Raw genomic sequence first — 14,499 nt, 5'->3', positions numbered from 1 at the left:
GGTATGACCAACACGCCAGGCTACGACAATTCCAACCAGGGCAGAAAGTATTACTCCTGTTACCAACATCGACGAGCAAGCTACTGGCAAAATGGCAAGGACCATACAGCGTCGCCCGCAAGATGGGGCCCGTTACATATGAAGTTCACCATCCGGACAAGGGCAAGACCAGGCAGACCTACCACGTGAACCTGTTGAAGGAGTGGAAGGAGCCACCCGGTAAGGGATCCGAAACATCTCTTTTGGTGAGGAAGGTGGAGGTGGAAGAGGAAGAGGAATTAGAGGATGCAAAGAGGCAGCCGTCTGTGGTGAACCTAACGCACCTAGAAGACTTCAAGAGGAGAGAGCTGCAGCATCTCCTGAACCAGTTTCCTACTTTGTTCCGTCAGAGGCCTGGACGGACTGAGTTAACCCAACATACCATTCACCTTTCCGATCCTACACCATCACGTCAACGTCCTTACCGGGTGCCTGAGAGGCTGGTGGAACCCTTAAAGGAAGAAATCAAGGTGATGAAGGAGCTAGGAGTGATAGAACCTTCAACGAGTGAGTGGAGCAGCCCGATGGTTATCGTACCCAAGAAGGACGGATCCCTGCGTGTCTGCATCGACTTCCGCAAGCTCAACGCCCAATCTAAATTCGACGCGTACCCCATGCCAAGAATAGACGATTTGCTGGAGAAAATTGGAAGAGCCCAGTACATCACCACGTTAGACCTGTGTAAGGGGTACTGGCAGGTACCCCTTAACCCTCAGTCCAGACCATACTCCGCATTCCGAACACCACTAGGACTATATCAATTTACAGTCCTTCCTTTTGGCCTGCACGGAGCCCCAGCCACATTCCAGAGGCTGATGGACCGAGTTCTCCAAGGCTGCGAAGACTGGTCTGCGGCGTACCTGGATGACGTGGTAATCCATAGCAACTCTTGGGCAGAGCATCTTCAACACCTCCAACAAACCCTAAATAGGATAGAGGAAGCAGGATTGACGTTAAACGTTTCAAAATGTGAGTGGGCAAGGCAAGAGGCAAACTACCTAGGGTATCACCTGGGCAACGGACAACTGAGACCACAGGTTGACAAGGTGGAGGCAATTCGAAGGAGCCCACAGCCAAAGACCAAGAAAGAAGTAAGGTCATTCCTAGGACTGGTGGGCTGGTACAGGAGGTTTGTACCAAACTTTGCCTCCATCGCGGTCCCCCTGACCAACCTGTTGTCCAAACCAGTGAAGAACCCTATTCCATGGACCGAGGAGTGCGAGACAGCTTTTACTATGCTAAAAGACAAGATGTGCTCCAACCCGGTCTTACAGAGTCCAGACTTCTCTCAGAGGTTCCTAGTGCAGGTAGACGCATCCGCAATGGGGATTGGTGCAGTCCTTGCCCAGGGAAGCACTGGAGAAGAGAGACCAGTTGTTTACCTCAGCCGCAAGCTACTGCCCAGAGAAACTAGATATTCGGCGGTCGAGAAGGAAGGTCTCGCCATCAAGTGGTCCCTGGACAGCTTGCGCTACTACCTCCTTGGTCGAGAGTTTGATCTAGAAACTGACCACCGGGCCCTAACCTGGATTCAATCCATGAAGGACCACAATGCCAGAGTCACTCGGTGGTACCTCGCCCTGCAGCCGTACTGCTTCAAGATACGGCACAGACCGGGCAGACTCAACGTGGTAGCCGACTACCTGTCCAGGTTTCCGGCCAGTACGCGGCTTGGAGAGGGGGAAGGTGATGTGATAAAGTCACATTATTTGCCACCGTTGGGTAGCAGCACTGATACACACACATAAGCACATGTACATACTGACCTCATTCATCCATCTCTATCCTCCCTGCCTTTGCAGCTATCATAGGAACGGGTGCACACGCGATTATGATAGCACATGATCATTCATCCATTTCTTCACTCTCTCTGCAATATTAATTTCCCGGTCACTTCATACACTTATAGTGCACTGTCTTGTCATTTCGTCCCTGTGTTGTTTGTCTGTGTGGGCGTAGTCAGTCTTCCCGCGGGAAAGTTGGGCCGGCCAAACCGAACGATCGAGCGACGATCGCTTATGACGTCACGGCCGGGTCGCGTCGGCGCATCGAAACCGGAAGCTGACGAAACCATTGTCTAGTGTGAATATGTGTTAGTGTGTGCATTTTAAATGCAAGAATTATGTGTTAGATTTATTATGTGTGAATGGATTATGTGTTTATTATTATTATTATATATATATAATATATATATAAGGAATTAATTATTATGGATGATCAAATAGCTTACATATTTGTATGTTTATAAATGTTATATCTCCCTTTAATTGGTCTGGCCCAGAAAGGGGCGGGGTTTGGCCTATTTAAGCCAAAGCCAAACCTGAAGTCAGCACTTGTTAACCAAGTCGGAGCGAGAGTGCAACTGCGGTGCCTCAAGCAAACGTCAGTATACTGTGGATACCTGTTTTGCCTTGTTGGAGTATTTTCTGGTTTTATTTTTCCCTTTTGTTGTTTATTTGGTACTTTGGGTTTTTGTGTGTGTCATTTAATGGACACTTGTATATATTTCACTATGGACTATCTTTCCTATTGGCACTGTAAATAAACTCCACCTTGCACGAAGTGCTTCTGTGAGTGCGCCATCATTTTTTTTACATCCTCACGGACTCAGTTACCCCCCCCTCTTCATCACAAACTGCATTCATTTCTTTAAAAGCAAAATCTTACTGACCCCAAACTTTTGAACAATGGTATAATAAAGAGATCCTCAGAAGCTGTCCGTATTTTTATTCTAAACTAGCAATCTAGAAAATACTGAAAATGTGTCACAGAACTGTGCTTTGTCTTAGACAGGAATCATGGAGATGGAGATCTATTACACATATTCCATACAGACTAATAAACACAAAAGCATTGTGTGTTACCTAGCATCCTCATCTGGAATCTCAATTATACAAGTGTCTTTGTATGTTTATCATATTATATTATTGTCAAGGGACTGCTTGCAGTAAAGAGGAAACAAGATCTATATGCAGCAGTCTTTATTAATCATAAATTCAAACTTACAGAAATACTCAAGATAATCTGGAAATCTCTAACACACAGGATAGAACAACCAGGTTAACAGCTACGACGACAGACAACCAAAAAGCACTAAACTCAGACTTAAATACACAGATAACAAGAGGAACTAATGAGACTAATTAACAAGACACACCTGAACTCAACTAACACAATCAGAAACCATAGAAACAAACAGGGAGAGAACGAAGGATAATGAAGTAATTCAAAGATTAGAAGACTAAACATGAACAGAACTCAAAATGTGACAATTACATATCCATTATATTATCTTACATTATATTAAAAAAACACAATATATTTAATTTAGTCCCCATTCTGTAAAACACTGTAAAAAAATAATAAAAAGCCATACTAAATACATTTAGAAAATAATAGTGTTTCCACCTTATTTTGGGTGTTGTTCCATGGCAATAGCATGGTAAATGTGTCATGGCATTCTTTGAAGTACCTTGGAGTACCATATTTTACAGTCTGGTACAATGACTGTAATATTGTACCGCCATCATATGTTTTGTAAGGATAAACAAGAAACAAAACAATACAAATAAGAAATAACACATATATACTTTTAATTTATTTTGCCATCTCAACTTTAAAAAGAACAACTACATAAGAAGAAGATAAAAAAAAAAAAAAACTAAACTAAAATAAGAGGACTAAATATATAAAGTAAATTAGTAATATCCCCAGTATATACCATTTTATTTAGTCTTTTTCAAAGATTTTCTTCACTGATGCATTTACACTTGGACTTTATTGTGCACACAGATGAAATATGCTCTTTCAGCTACAGCTACACACACCAGAGTTTTTTTGTTTTTCCAATGTTTAGTATGTGTTCATTTCCCACTGCATCAGTCACATTGATAATTAATCTGTATTGATTCAGATTTGTAGGACACAAATTCCAAACCTTGCAGATCTGTCAGAAAGGCTCTAAACCGAAGGGAGGGAACAACTGAGTTTTGAATATAGAACAAAGACCCTGTGCATGTTTAAGTGCCAAAATAACATCTGACTCTAGTCTGCATGGACGTCACCTTCCCTAGGGCAATGTGATGCTGTTATCTCAGAAGTGACCCTCTGATGTCTTTGAACAGGCATACATGTACACATACGCCTTTAACACATTTTATTGATTCCTATTTGAATTTCAAATGTTGCTCTGACCAAAGCATTTGCTCTCTTCACTTCAGAGCAACGTGGGTGAAGATAGTATCTAGACGTGGGATGGTGTTTTAATAATGCATCATAGTTTATAATTACAAAGGCATTTTATTTGTTTTAAAATACACTCTGCAACTGTTTAGCTCAATAACACACACACACACACACACACACACACACACACACACACACACACACACACACACACACACACACACACACACACACACACACACACACACACACACACACACACACACACACACACACACACACTATCGTTCAAAGGTTTTGGGTCAGTAATATTTTCTTATTTTTGTGTGAAGAAATTCATACTTTTATTTAGCAAGGATGCATTAAATTGGTTGAGAGTGACAGTACAGACATATGTATTTTATAATGTTACAAAAGACTTCTATTTTAAACAAATGCTGTTCATTTGAACTATCAATTCATCAAAGAATCCTGAAAAAGGTGTATCACATTTTCCACAAAAATATGAAGCAGCACAAATGTTGATAATAATAAGAAATGTTTCTTGAGCAGCATATTATAATGATTTCTGAAGCATCATGTGACACTGAAGACTGGAGTAATGATGCTGAAAAATCACTTTTGCCATCACAGGAATAAATTACATTTTAAAAAACATAAACAAAAGTTCAGTAATATTTCACAGTATTACTGCTTTACTGTATATTTTTTCATCAATGCAACCGGATGTCTGTAGCCTGGTAATACCAGACTCTGCTACTTCACTTTGCTTCGTAGACAGAGTCTGGAATGGCATAATAGAGAAGTGTTTTCTCTCTCCCTAGGGGGCGCTTGTCTGAAGTTTAAAATCATTGGTTACCCGTAAGCCAATCAGATAACTTTAGTTAGGACGTATGTTATGCGCCTGTACAGCCGCATCGAACCACAGACATCATGCATCGAACTCAAATCTATGATCGAACTTCCACTGTAAACCTGCTGTAAACACATGATGATGCGAGCGAAATACCGGAGTGAACATGGCTGTAAACGACTTTTGCAGATTATGCGAAGTTAATCTACGCATCCACGGTACAATCACGGCCTCTAAACTTATTTTTGACAGAGTGAAACAAGAAAATATTTGTAGTCAACTCTCAAACTTAGGATTAGATCTTTTAAACACAGCTATTTGTTCCTCATGAGTCTGTCGGAAATGCTGCAACTTAATTTTTAAGATTTCAGCATGACATGGAAATATTTAAGGACTGGAAAAGAAATGAGACACTGGTTTAAAAGGTAATAAAAGGTTTATCAAACACTCTTCTTGTTCTGGCTTCAGTTTGAAAAACCCCGGAATGTTCTCCATAACAGAGCGAATTGCATCCCGTGTCTCGTTTCCCGTTTTCGATTTCTCTAACCTACAATGTAAAACTCGGCGCTTAGCGTATACGTCACGGCTCTCAGCCTGCCCTCTGTTCGTTGATTGGCCCGGCCGTCCGAAGGCCGCTGGAAAACTGAAAGATCCTGCTATCTTAGACTGACTACAGGAGCGAAATGAAATTAGCGGAAGTAGGAAGTCTGATGTAGTCAGGCTAGGATGTCTGTGCCATCGGTCAATTATACAATTTAGCGTTCATTATACAAAACTATTTGACCAATCAGAATCAAGAGAGCTTGAAATTATGTGTAGCATATGTACTGTACCATAATAGACATTGTTTACAGAATTGAATAGTCATTCCGAGCATTTTGTCCTTCAGACTCAAATGTGAAAGGTAAGTTTTGAGATGTCATATTTCTTTTTACTCTTAAGAATTTCACATGCCTCCCAAGGTAGACATCAGTTTCTCCCTCCTACTCTGTCTCTCCTAGCTTCCTTTTCTTTCTCACACTCATTGCCGGTTCCCGCAGTGCCCCAGAGACAGAAAGGTTGACAGTAGTGACATTCTGATTGGAGCGCACAGGCTGCCCATTTTTAGCACAATTATTTCCCCTCTCTCCTCCATCGCTATACCATTCTCTCTCAATTTATCTCCTCTCCCTATTGTTAACATTTTATTCTTATCTCGGCTCATGACAGGGATCAACTTAATAATGCAGCCACTTACAAAGGTGACAATGTTTGCTGACTACTCAAAAGGACACGGCAGAGAACTTTTTTGGCCCTTAAAAAAGACTCTGTCAGACTTGCCAGCTAAGCTTCTCAGTACTCATTAACGGCACAGGCCGAGCGCACAAAAAAACCCCAGAAGATGACTCTTTTCATTAGAGTAACACTTTCATGTGCTCCTAGAATTAAGGTTTCGATATGTGGGAATCTAAGCCCAATTAAATGATTACTGAAGCTCTGCACAATACTAAGAAGCACTGTGGAAGACACCCACCCCATAATAATAGGAGCTGATTAACTGAGACATTTTAATCCATAATGTGAGACAAAGATTAGTATGTGTGGTATAATCAATCTATGTGCCTTCTTAAATACCCCCCGACAGGATTTAGTGGACACCAAAGACTGCAGCGAGTTGCTCAAAATGTGCAAAATAAGATCCCCAATTGGGAACAAGCTTTTTCAAACCAAAAGTGAATAGACAAAAGCGTTGAATACCGGCAGCAAAAATTCACCTTAAAATAACTTACAAAGAATGTGACAGACATTTCTGTCAGTAAAATTTACCACAGCAAAACCAAAAATACTCTTGTCATTCACATCCTGTAATGCAAAATACTACCCATCTGATATGGATTTCTGCCATGTGCAGACAGTTTCATGGACTATGACAGGAGCGTTCGTTGTACTGTTGGTTTCCAGTAAGGGTTCATTGTGCAAGGACAGCTACTGTAGTAATCAACTGTACAGGGACTCTGTGACCTCCAAAGAGTTAAGCGCTGTCAGTGTGAGCGTTCCTTAACAACCTGTCTACACTGGAATTCAGTCATTCACTTTCAATGAGAGGTAGTGATTTGAGGTGATATGAATGACAGTGACCGTAGGCAGTGGTACAAACGTGAGTAGAGTTTAACTTCATACAAACAAGCAGTTATATTAAGCGGAGCGTCAGTTCTGGCAGGTCACGTTAGTCAAGCTCGCATCGGCTGACTCTCAGCTATCGTGTTTCTCAGGAGTGAATTACCCTCCTCCATCCCCAGCTCCTCCTCTCGCCCAGTCAGGATTTGGCATTCTGATTCCCCTTTGAATCAGACTAAATTCTCGAATTATGTTGTACATTAAAAGTTTGAATTAATGATATCTGCAAAACATTCATGTTGGTTCTGTTTACCCTAAGGGGGTTATTGCTGCTCTCTCTGCTCTTAACCATGCTAGGCTGCATAGATGCGCAGAGAGTTCTGACAGAAATAATGCAACCACCAGCATGATTTCACTAGTGATATGTATTTGTCTGTTATGACATATTGATAGTATCGAAAACATAACCATTGTACGTCTTACATATTCATGCTTACAAAGTCCATAGAATATTGACTTCATGCAATTAATAGGTTGGTTTGATTGTACTACTAATTTCATTCAATATTAATAAAACATGTTTAATGGCCTCATTTATTTAACGCATTTAATTAATTGGTAACACTTTACAATAAGGTTTATTATTGGTTAACATTAGTTAATGTATTAACTAACATGAACTAACATTGAGCAATACATTTGTTGCAGTATTTGTTCATCTTTGTTAATGTTAGTTAATAAAAATACAGCTGTTCATTGTTTGTTCAAGTTAGTTCAGAGTGCATTAACCAATGTTTTAACCAAACAAATACAACCTTTGATTTTAATAACGTATTAGTAAATGTTGAAATGAATATTAGCTAAGATCAATAAATGCTGAAGAAGTATTGTTCATTCTTAGTTAATGTTAACTAAGACCGGTAGTTAACTAATGTTAACGAATTAATCTTATTCTAAAGTGTTACCAATTCATTTGACATATAACTGATAAATATTAGGTTTGATTTCTAGAGCTGTATTCAACTTGCTTCATTTGACCTAAAATGAAGTCCAACTTAATAATGGTAAATTGCAACACACACATATATATATAGTAAAACGTAACTATACAAATATATATTTATAGTATAATTAGTTACATAACTTTGTGGTCAGTAAGATTACAGAAAAAATACATATTTTTTTTTAAATATTATAATTTAAAATAAGTTTTCCATTTATATATATATATATATATATATATATATATATATATATATATATATATATATATAGACAGCGAATAAATGTCTATCATTAGCCATTGGCTAATAAATTCTTAGATTTTACTCGCCAGTGTGTGTGTGTTAGAGGCTAAGTATACTGTAAGTTTAGCATTTTCACTCGCTGAACACTGACTGAGCGCTTGAGAGTTTCGCTCTCCATCAAGCGATGTACTAGTATTTCAATTCACCTCAATGGATGCGCAACGTATATTTGATGTTCCGTAAACTCTAGTGTGAAGGCGCACAACTCGCAGTCACGTTTCTCACACACACGCAAAGAGAGACAGTGAGAGAGTCTTCCATACCACGGAAGGAAGTAGTTCTGCACACAAGAGGCTTTTTAAAGACACTCCGTTGTTGTTTCTTATTCATTTACTCACGTGTGCCGTCAAACTGTTGCATAAACGCAATATAACACTCTTAGCTGTGCAATATGGCTGAATATCAGCATGCTGTAAATACCTCGGCCTATGGCCACTTGTGTGATATTACTCATATAGAAATGGAATATATCATCAAAATAGAATATCATTCTGGCGAGTAAACAAACAAATGTACTAGCCAATGGCGATTTTATTGCCAAGGTCAAGGTGTGTGTAGAGGGTTGCAGTATGTAAATATATTTAAGCTATAGATGCAGTCAGTACAACGATACCCAAATGTACAATGCCCAAATGTACAAATATGTACGAGTAAATAAAAACCAAAAACGAATGAACACTAATGAGATCATGCTAGACTACCAATGAGAGTGGAGACAGTGGCGCTCACATGATCACCAACGGACGCAGTCACTCATATCTTCTCACATCTCTAACTTTCACTGAAAATGAATGACTTTCGCTGAAAATCTGTCTGAGGAAGCACAATACGTTTGAGGTTTGCGTTAGTTTTGCAGAGGTGTCTGTCTTTCTGGTTCGTTTAGCGTAATTTACTGCATTGCCTTCCAGCCCTGTTATTTATTGTGGAGGATGCTGATAGAGCAAGTGTTCTCAAACACAGCAGGAACTCTGCGGCTGGCTCATTTGCATCTGTGTGGCGGAGAGCGTCTGTGCGCCTGTCTCAAGCCACCACTCCACCTGAGTAGGCTGAGAATAATCAAATTACATCAGCCGGGGATGCTTGCCTAAAATACAACAATAAATCATCCGTGTACATAAACAACCTGCGTAATTTTTAATCACTAGACTAAGGTAAAACAGCAAGAGCTTATTGCTGTTGTGGTGGCGATACTCACTGTTAGTTCTTGTGGGATAAAAAGCAGGACCGAATTGGTGAACATTCGTAAATTAGCCAAGATTTATTGTTTACTTTAATTCATGCCCTCATGCAGTGAGATCCAAGGGGAGGTCAACACTGTCAAGTGCTGGTTTAAATAAACCATGAAATTGAAACTGCACACAGGCAAGTACTCTCTGCAGTCCATCTTCATGTAATCCGTATCCTAACCTTGCTGCGGGGGCACGCGTACTATAGCGGCTACATACTAGTGCCTATTTGAATCTCCCATTGCAGGATAACATTTACACAGACTTGTGATTTTTAATGAATGGCCTCATTAATTTTAATGAATGCACTCAATATCTGGAATAATACTGACCTTTGACTCGGCACAAAAATGTCAGCTTTCTTCCATTGTACCAATATGAAATTCTGATAAACTGGGGAAGGTCAGTAAAATGTCACACTACATTGTGTCTAAAAGTAATAACTTCTGGATACAATCATTTATTTTAATTTGATCTCAACAAATTCAAGGTTTTCATGGAACAAATGTTTGAATGTTACTGAAGCTATTTGAAAAATCCATTTATTAGTCAAATTATTTTGATAGGCTTCCCATTTTGAGTTATCATACTCTTTTATGTTAACACTTTAAATTGACTACAATACTTCATTATCAAATATTTCTTCAAATGTAAATTAAAATAGTTAAACATATTTTCCTATAAAAAATAAAAAAAGTCATTACTTTGTGACTTTGTGAAAGGACATGCAACTGAAGAAGTGTAGCATTATATTTAATGTACTTATTTTCATCAACGACTAATGAATTAATTCTTTGAGAGCATTTATATATATATATATATATATATATATATATATATATATATATATATTATATATATATAATGATTAAAATAAAGTATTAGTTGAATAGGTTTCAATATTTCTGAAGAAAATCACACACACAAAAAACACACATTCGTCCTATAATATACTTCCTCAAAAACTGTACTATACTCAGAATAACATCAATATCTGGAATAATTTGCACAAAAATGTCAGAATATGTTGATATTTCTACACAGAATATGTTTATATTACCAACATCACACTCACAGAACAGCTCTGTTAATCAAAAAGTTTGGGTGTGTTTTTTTTAAAGCATCTCTGCCCCAAAGGCAGACTGTTCCTCTTACATTGTCTGTGATGTTTGACAGCTTTCACTTCCATTCTGTCATTATCACACCGGGAGCTGCGGCATGCTGCATCAACACTTCACACACTGTACAGCGCCAATGAACAAAGCAGAGCTCAAAGCAATGAACACATTCATATATGTGCACAGCGATGCATATAGCTCAAAGGCAGAGCCACAACAGGTGGCCATGTAGCATACCATGAGAATTTACTCTTTTACATGAAACAAACTTCTCTTACCTCTCATCTCCAATCCTTTACCACACGATTCACTCGCTCCCGTCATTCCCTGCTGGACAGAATCTGGGACCAGAGTACATGGATGCCATCTGTGTGTCTTCCATCTGAAAAAGATATTAACATTGTAGTGATGGTTTGATGTTGGAAAAAAAATGTCCCCTGAGTTGTTATCATGACATACATTTTTAGTCTATGACAGGCTATGCATATACTATAAAAATACTAGGTGTTAGTATTAGGTAATAACAGATAGCATATAATACCAGAAACAACCTGGAAATAATACACACATACGTACTATGTAAGCAGACCTTCCAGTGTAAACACAATGCATATCAATAGAAGCTTTACACTTCCAATACTTAAATCAGTATTAACCAGCATGATGTGGTCACAGCTTTTTATGATACATGGAATTAATTGCCGTTGTATTCAGGGGGCTTTTACAGGGAAATTAGTTTCGTCTAGCCTTGCAAATGAGAAAAAATTGTGTCCGATAAATAAATCCTATAAACCAGTGGTAATGATGTGCTGCATTAAACGAATGACTTTGTTTCAGCATACTAAACAGTTTCTTGTCAATAGTTTTAATTACAAGGGATTTCAATGACAGACGCCAATGCTGACATCGACAGATCAGAGTGCGTCATTGGTTAATATGAAGTAATACATTCACAAGTGCAAATCTTCCATGCAAGTTCTCAACTATCAACTTTACTGAAATATTATAAAACGTACAGTACTAGTGCTGTAGTCCCGAGACCATTTTTGAAGGACATGGTCTTGTCTCGTTCTCAGACTTCGAGTATTATCTGATTTATTTGTTAAAGGTCCCATATTGTCAAAACTGAAATTTCCTGGCTTTTTTTCATGATAACAGAGGTCTAGGGGCTATGAAACTATATACGTTTTAAAACAGTCGATCCAAAGACAAATGCACACAGCCTGCATAAAGTAGCTGTGCCTTTTCACAAGCCGTTGTGACTTCTGTATAAATGTGATGTCAGAACTACTCAGTCACCGCCTTCAGTCACCACCCCCACCAATGGTGGATCACTCAGAAAACCACAGGCCAATCAGAAGAGAGGCTTAAGTAGACAGGCCAAAATCGACCTGTTCTTGGCAGAGCTCCTGAGAAAGGAGCTGTAAAATATATATTGAGATGTTTTTCGGTACTTATACTGCAAATATATATTCTTAAGGACATCAAAACCTAAAATAAAACTTTAGAAAGGTGTACAATATGGGACCTTTAACATCATTAATGTGATTGGATGTAAAACTTGCTGCTTCAAATGCAATCAATAACATTTTTTTTTTTTTTTACAAAAACAAAAACAATATTTTTTTTTGTTACTGTTGTGCCGGGTCAGAAATTAACAATAGTCAAAAATGTCACCAAAATTAATACAAATGGGCAAAAAAAAATCCATTTATGATTAAAAAACAAAAAAACTTGTATGAGAGCTTGTAACATAAGATATAATTCAGCAGAATCTCAATTGATTTTATATTTAAAACATTAATCTCAACATTATTTATGTAGATTGTAGCAATTCAGACACAACTGTGCCAACTCAGCAGTGGAAAGATTAATTTTGCTGTTATTTATTTAATTTGACTGGTAGTGTTTTATTATTATTCAAATTGTTCCGGTAGATATTCATTAAATATTAGACATTTCTCAGGCAGTATACTGTATGTGGATCTTTTAAATGAATTTAAGAAGTCTCTTGATCTTGACTCAGTTTCACCCTGCCTTAGTTTTGTCTTGGTATCAACCCCTCAAAGTTTTGGGTTTGTCTTGGTTTTGACTTGGTCTCTGTTTAGATGGTCTTGACTACAACACTACGCCTCTCATGAGATTATTTAATTTTTATTACAAATAAATAATTTTTATTTCAATTAAATTCACATTTAATTTAGAATCTTTTGAACTATTTTCATTCTCAACATGAATGATGAGTGAACATTACTGGATGTGACGGAGTGGAGCATTCGAATTCTTAGATAACATTTGAAAGTTTGTAGTCTGAAATATTTTTTAAATGTAAAGTCTCTTTGCTCACCTAAGCTACATTTATTTGATCACAAATACAGTAAAAACAGTAATATTGTGAAATACAATTTTAAATGTCTGTTTTCTATTTGAATATTTTGTAAAATGTAATTTATTCCTGTGATGGTAAAGCTGAATTTTCAGCATCATTACCGGTACTCCAGTCTTCAGGGTCACATGATCCTTCAGAAATCAGTCTAATATGTTGAATTGATGCTGAAGAAAGATTTATAATTATCAACATGAAAAGTTGTTCTGATTAATCTTTTTGTGAAACCTGTGATGAATAGACAGTCTATTTTGCCTATTAAATGTATCCTTGCCATATCAAATTCTTTCAGAAAACAAAACAAAACATAGTGTGTGAGTGGAGCCTCATTATTATTCAAGAAACCTTGTGGCCTTATCTTATGACAGGCCTTTTAGAAGCATTAAGAAGCATTAGCTGATGTTTATTTGCATGGTGTAAAAGCATGAAAGAGTCATACAGATTATCCCTTCTGAAATGTTTGTGTAAAACATGTTTTTTTATGGGTGAGTTTATAGAAACAAAATGCTGTCTGATTTAGCTATGATTGCATTAACAAACCAGCCTACTTCTATTTGTGAATAAACCTTGCAGAATAACAATTTCAGAAGTTATTACAACTGCTCAATCGGATTCACATTTATTCATGAGCTGGAGAAACTTGCAAATAGCTTGGCATTCACTTGCGCAGTAAATTACAGCTACAATGTGTGACTTGTGTATTTTGTGGAAAGTATTGTGTTTACAAAACAGCGTATAATATATTTATGCATTTCATGCATGTGATTCTGAACAGCTGTGTGGATTTGCTAAAGTTTTTTTGACTCCACAAAAGTGAAATAAAACAGGCTGGCATTGTATGAGTCTAGCTGATTAAATAAGGTAAACCACTAGTGTGACTGCAGTATATTCACCTGTAAGTAGGACAAACCAGAAGAGCCTCACATTCTCTCTCCTCATATAAAGTATCTGGACACTCTTGACCCCCATTGGTCGCCCGCTGGATGATGATCCTGTATCGTGACTGTGAGGGCACGGTGTTGTTCACTGCACAGTTCACACAGAAAGAAAACATTACTTTCACTCATCTGTCACTTTATTAGTATTCTGACAGCGATTACCACAGCAGGAACAATTCAAAGAGCTCTTTAGATAAGAGGTAATGATATGATTCTCTGGTGGAGTTCACTGTATGGATCCTAAGCTGATGTAACGACTTCATTTAACAGACGATGTAAGGCTCATTACGCATTGCTAATTACTAAAAGACTGATAATAGCACAATTAAGAGGGCGATCTCATTAACAGA

General features: G+C 37.9%; 1 protein-coding gene across 12 annotated transcripts in view; it reads right to left on the bottom strand.

Annotated features, from left to right (window-relative positions):
* The window catches only part of thsd7ba (thrombospondin, type I, domain containing 7Ba), a 305,630-nt gene that overhangs the window by 63,379 nt on the left and 227,752 nt on the right, over positions 1 to 14,499 (bottom strand). For all 12 annotated transcript variants that reach the window (XR_013798191.1, XR_013798192.1, XR_013798193.1 and 9 more), the window contains 2 exons: positions 14,105 to 14,237; positions 11,104 to 11,207 (listed from right to left, as the gene is read on the bottom strand). Coding sequence is in view for 8 of the 12 variants with exons in the window: in XM_079617501.1 (XP_079473627.1) it covers positions 11,104 to 11,207; positions 14,105 to 14,237 (237 nt within the window). In the remaining 4 variants the exon portion in view is untranslated. The remainder of the gene's footprint in view (positions 1 to 11,103; positions 11,208 to 14,104; positions 14,238 to 14,499) is intronic.

Source organism: Phoxinus phoxinus (genome assembly GCF_949152265.1).
Source record: "Phoxinus phoxinus genome assembly, chromosome: 7".
Classification (NCBI taxonomy): Eukaryota; Metazoa; Chordata; class Actinopteri; order Cypriniformes; family Leuciscidae; genus Phoxinus; species Phoxinus phoxinus.
The sequence above is the reverse complement of the archived record's forward strand: the minus strand, read 5'-3'. Positions and strand labels throughout refer to the sequence as shown.